At 38.8% G+C, this 6,000-nt stretch overlaps 1 protein-coding gene across 1 annotated transcript; it reads left to right on the top strand.

Moving 5' to 3' along the window:
• The first annotated feature begins 885 nt into the window (after positions 1–885).
• On the top strand, positions 886–2,897 carry kcnj11 (potassium inwardly rectifying channel subfamily J member 11). Its single transcript, XM_037767909.1, has one exon. It carries the CDS (start codon positions 1,552–1,554, stop codon positions 2,722–2,724), a length of 1,173 nt encoding a protein of 390 aa, XP_037623837.1. The 5' UTR covers positions 886–1,551; the 3' UTR covers positions 2,725–2,897.
• The last annotated feature ends 3,103 nt before the right edge of the window (positions 2,898–6,000 follow it).

The raw sequence follows: 6,000 nt of genomic DNA, 5'->3' as shown, positions 1-6,000 counted from the left end.
AACGTCTCCATCTCACGTTACTGAGCTCTAGTGAAGTGGTGGAGTCAGCACAGCAGAGCCAACTGCACCACTAAAGCCGGCCTTCTCATCCAAACAGTGGCGGCTGGTGGAAATGTTTCTATAGGGCTGTGGTGCCACATTCAATCAATTTCAGCAAACATCCCGGTATGATTTAATGCAAAAAAGTGAAGGTAACAAAAACACATTATTACTTTTCAGTTAAATAATTATTATAGATATTAATTATTAAAATAAACAATTATTTTATTCCAACAGGAGCAGTAAAGAATGGTTAGAAAAACACAACAGTATAACATGTACTCAGTGGTGGAAAGTAACTAAGTACATTTACTCAAATACTGTACTTAAGTACAATTTTGAGGTACTTGTACTTTGAGTATTCCCATGTTCTGAAGAGAGACAGGGGACGTGCAGGAAAACCATATAGAATAGAATAAAATAGAATAGAAAGCTTTATTGTTATTGTATTAAATACAACGAGATTCACAGTTACCACTTCTGGTCAGTGCTTTAAAACAAATACTTGACAAGACTAAACGAGGCAGATAAAATATATAACAGATAAAACACACACACACAGTTATAAAGCAAATAAAACAGGTAGAGTAGATGTAATAAATAAATATAAACAGAAGTGTTACACTAGAAATATAAAATATAAAAAATAATGTAAACAGAGGTAATTGCATTTGTAAAATAGGTAGGGTAGATGTAATAAATAAAATGTAAACAAAGGTAGTTGCACTTAAGATGTATATTGCATCATGGATATATTGCACAGACAAATGTATTCACATTCAGTGTATTAATATTGCACAGATTTATTGTTTGTTCAGTGTCCATATGGCCCAGGGAAAGAAACTGTAACTATAACATATTGTTATATTACTGTAACTGTAATATATTTTGCACAGATGATTTTCTATCATATTGTACACATATTACTGGGTGCATTCCATATTTTAAACACACAAATATTGACAATTCGTATAATTTATTATTATTATTATTATTAGTAGTAGTAGTAATGTTTTTTTGTGTGTGTCTGTCTGGCTCAGGGTGGGGGCGGTGTCACTGCATCCAAAGGTGATAAAAAAAACTCAGCTCAGAGGTGCATTTTGCTCCTGCATCAACATTTTTACATCTCACTGAATTTCGAGTGCGCACCTCCAGTGTGTGAACGATTCACTATTCATGGGACTGGTCGGTGTGGTGCATCTAATGCCTGGTGGGTCGGTCGGTCGGTGGGTGGTTTGTTTTGAGTGACTGCAGCAGCTGCGGAGCTGGAAGAAGAATTTCCTCTCCTGGGACTTGGTGGTTGTGTTGAGCGCCTGATCTGGAGGCAACGTGAGGAGCGCACATACCTCCAGAAAACGCACAACAAGACTCTTCTATCCTGCAGCTGCTGATGAGAGGAGAGCTGACCGATCGGTGAGGACAAAGACACCAAGAAAGAGGAAAATCATCTTTCAGCAGAGGCACAGAGACGACTCAGTATACCTGAAAAAGGATCCATAGCATGGGAGCGCTATGTTGTCCAGGAAAGGACTCATTCCTGAGGATTACCTGCTCACACGTCTGGCTGAAGGTGTCCTGCAGCCGAAGCTGTTCAAGGCCAAACCGAGGAAAGCTCGCTTCGTCTCCAAAAACGGCACCTGCAACGTTGCGCACACAAACATCCGAGAACAGGGTCGATTCCTGCAGGACGTCTTCACCACTCTGGTGGACTTAAAATGGGTCCACACGCTCATCATCTTCACCATGTCCTTCTTATGCAGCTGGCTCCTCTTCGGCATGATCTGGTGGCTCGTTGCGTTTGCGCACGGAGACCTGGACCAGAGAGGAAACGACGACTTCATCCCGTGCGTAACCGACATCCACTCCTTCTCCTCGGCCTTCCTCTTCTCTATAGAGGTCCAGGTGACCATCGGTTTCGGAGGTCGCATGATCACGGAGGAGTGCGTCTCCGCCATCATCATCCTGATCGTGCAGAACATTGTGGGTTTGGTCATCAACGCCATCATGCTCGGGTGCATCTTCATGAAGACGGCGCAGGCCAATCGGCGCGCGGAGACGCTCATCTTCAGCAAGCACGCGGTGATCTCCGTGCGCAACAACAAGCTGTGCTTCATGATGCGCCTCGGGGATCTGAGGAAGAGCATGATCATCAGCGCCACCGTGAGGCTGCAGGTGGTGAGGAAGTCCACCACGGAGGAGGGCGAGGTGGTGCCTCTGGATCAGATCGATGTACACATGGATAATCCAGTGGGGACTAATGGGGTCTTCTTAGTGTCTCCTCTCATCATCTGCCATGTGATGGATAAAGACAGTCCTCTGTATGAGCTGTCTGCGTTTGATCTGCAGCATGACGATATTGAGGTGATCGCGGTGCTGGAGGGGGTCGTGGAGACCACGGGCATCACCATGCAGGCCAGGACCTCCTACGTGTCGGAGGAGATCCTGTGGGGGCAGCGCTTCGTGCCCACGGTGTCAGAGGAGGACGGCATGTACGCGGTGGACTACTCCAAGTTCGGCAACACCGTGAAGGTGCCGACGCCCTGCTGCAGCGCCAAGAAGCTGGATGAGACGGGAGGCATCGCGAGGTTTAAAGTGAACGAGGGCGTCACCTTGAAGGCGACTGTGAGGAGGAGGAGGGGGTCCACGGTGGTCCGCAGGTCCAGGGTGGAGACTCTGAGTCCATGATGATCTGTGTGAACCATGTCTGCAGGATGGAGACTCTGAACTCATGATCTGTAGACCAGGGGTTACAGCAACCTGCGGCTCTTCAGCCCCTCTCCACTGGCTCCCTGTGGATTTTAAAAAATGGAAATGAATAACTGTTTTTTGTTTACATTTTCATTTTTATTTATCATCTACGAAGTATTAGGGCCAGATTGAGGAAAAAAAAAAAAATCTGAGATTTAGTGAATAAAGTCATAATATTATAAAGTAGTAATTTTATGTGTTATTTTCTTTTTTCCTCGTAAAGTTATGACTTTATTTTCGTAATATTACGACTTTTTTTCTCGTTAAAGGGACTATTTGTAAAATCAGAAATGCTTGTTAACAGCGACACCTGTGGCCGTTAAGTCAACGAAAGTCAGCATCGGGCTCGCGCTTGTGCTCGCTCTACATAGACATGAACGAGCATCGCTCAAAACAGTGAGGCGACACACGTCAGCTAAAACCACAATATCTCTCTACATTTCAGCTGCTTGGCAGTAATGTTAGCCGACCAGACGGAGGTCTCTCCATGAATCACTGCTGATCCTAGTGTTGGCTTTTCCTGCTTCAGCCTCCTGACCTCGGCCGGAGGGAACAGGGGAGACACCGGCACCCGGTCGGAGACGATAACGTTTCTTGCTGCGGAGCCCCGTCACTTTACAAGACACGGGAAACCTCTTTTGGTCTGGAGGAGCTGCAGCATTTATTTCTGCTCAAACGTCCACTGTACATTCACTAGATATTCTCAGAGCTAAACTAACTCTTCTGCAGTGTGTAGTGTGCGCCCATGAACGTGAGGTGGAGCGAGAACACACGCATTGTGTGAGTGAAGGCAAGCAGTCTGAACAGCGCAGCCACATGCGAGCGCGCATATGGGAGCGCGCATGGGACACCGACCCGGTAGATTTATACGTGTAAAAAGTTACAAACAGTCCCTTTAAGTTATGACTTTATTCTCGTAATATTACGACTTTTTTTCTCATAAAGTTATGACTTTTTTTCTCATAATGTTATGACTTTTTTCTTGTAATATTATGACTTTATTCTGTAAATCTCAGATGTTTTTTTTGCCTAACATGGCTCTTTTGACAGTAAAGGTTGCTGACCCCTGATCTATGTGAACCATGTCTGCCAGCATTTTATATGAGAATTGATTATTTAAGTTTGAGGATAGTTAAATGACAGAAATAATATATATTTTATAATTAATATATGTAATGGAGTATACCTGTAATCAATAATCCACATCTCTCTGCAGTCAGATGTATACAAACATCAACACGCTTTTTAACTCAGGGTCACAGAATGCAACTGAGAATTAATGATGAGATGAGACTGTTATAAAACTGAGGAGTCCTGGTACCAAGAATGAACAGAAATTAAGTTAAGAGTGATTGCATGAAAAATAAATAAAGGAGAATGCTTCATGTAAAGTGTGTTGTGGATGGAGAGGCCAAATTATATGATTTTTAAAGGGACATTTAAACACAATAATTTAGCAGGCCTTTTACAAGCAGAGTCCTACTGATACTGGAGGTTTGAGGCCGATATCAATTTGAGTTTGTAAAAAACAGTAATCAACATTTCCGATAAGGATCACTTCAATTTGGTTATAAAATAATTGAGATCAAGAACTTTGCAAGACATCTTGCAGGTGAATAGGCCTACACGTCGTCATTTCTTCTCCAGTGCACAAGTTGCAATAGTGCAATAGTCATTTCAGCATTGGGGGGGATTTTGAGCATCAAACACTTCATTTCCCGCATTCTGGTGAATTTTTATGCACCAATTTATGGTGGAAATGTCTTTATTTATGTAGAGAAAAACATAATTCAGGTGACAATTCAAAATAGATAAATATAATGGAATATAATGCACTAAGGCTCTCAGGCTCTGTATTCCTTTCAAATATTTATATTTTTTTACCATATGAACATAATACACAGGGAAATTGTTATGCTATTTTTGACATACAATACTATGACTTTTTCACATACCATACTATGATTATTTTTTTAATTATTTTTGACATACTATACTTTGACTCTTTAAATACTTTTTTGACATAGTATACTATGACATTTTCATGACGTTTCGACATACTATACTATGGCTATTCTATGCCTTTTTTAATATACATAAAATACTACGACTCCTTTTTATTGTTTTGGACATATTACACTTTTTTTCCTTTTTTCGACAGACTTTTTGACTTTTCTTGACATACTATGCTATGACATTTTTATTACTTTTTAAGAGCCACTATTCTATGACTTTTTTTTACTTTTTCAACATACCATAATATTACTTTCAGACTTTTTTTTTTACTTACTATACTATGACTTTTTTATTACTTGTTAACGAAATACAATACCATGACTTTCTTGTTACTTTTCGACATACTTAACTATGAATTTTTGACTTTTTTTTTACATACTTTACTATGACTTTTTTTATGACTCGTTATACTCGGTATACTATACTAAGACTTCTTTTTTTTTTTTGACATATTATACTTTGACTTTTTATGACTTTTTATGACTTTTTTTTTTCTCAACATACTCTGACTTACTTCAACATACTATACTTTTTTTTATTTTTTTTTCAATTTACTATACTATTACTTTTTGGACTTTTCGACATACCATACTATGACTTTTTAAAACGTTTTTCAACATATTATACTAAGACTTTTGAACATACTATAACTTTTACGAAATACTATACTATGACTTTTTTATAACTTTGTGACATACTATACTATGACTTTTTAAACATATGATACTTTACTATGGCCGTTCTATGCTTCTTTTTTTTACATAAAATAATAAGACTTCTTTTCTCTGTTTTTGACATATTACACTAACTTCTTCATCTCTTTTTGAACGGATTATGACTTTTAATTTTGACATGCTAAACTATGACTTTTTATGACTTTTTACAAAATACTATACTATGACTTTCTTTTTTACTTTTTCGACATATGACTGTTTTTTATTTTTTCTACATACTATACTATGACTTTAAATTGTATGCCTCTTTCACTGTTCGACATACTGTACTTTAACTTTTTTCCTATAACTATATTTTTTTTTTAAAAAATACTACAGACTTTTTTTTTGCATTTTTTCGTTAGATTATGACTTTTTTAAACTTTTGTTGACAAGCTATACTTTGACCTTTTTATGTCTTTTTTTCGACTTACTTTACTGTGACTTTTTAAAACATCCTATAGTATGACATTTTAGACATACT

This window comes from Sebastes umbrosus, chromosome 4 (genome assembly GCF_015220745.1).
Source record: "Sebastes umbrosus isolate fSebUmb1 chromosome 4, fSebUmb1.pri, whole genome shotgun sequence".
NCBI lineage: Eukaryota > Metazoa > Chordata > Actinopteri > Perciformes > Sebastidae > Sebastes > Sebastes umbrosus.
This window is presented reverse-complemented; position numbering and strand designations above follow the sequence as displayed.

Bases quoted from the DNA above. Each gene is read 5' to 3' on its own strand.
- kcnj11 (XM_037767909.1), top strand. From the start codon at position 1,552: ATGTTGTCCAGGAAAGGACTCATTCCTGAGGATTACCTGCTCACACGT.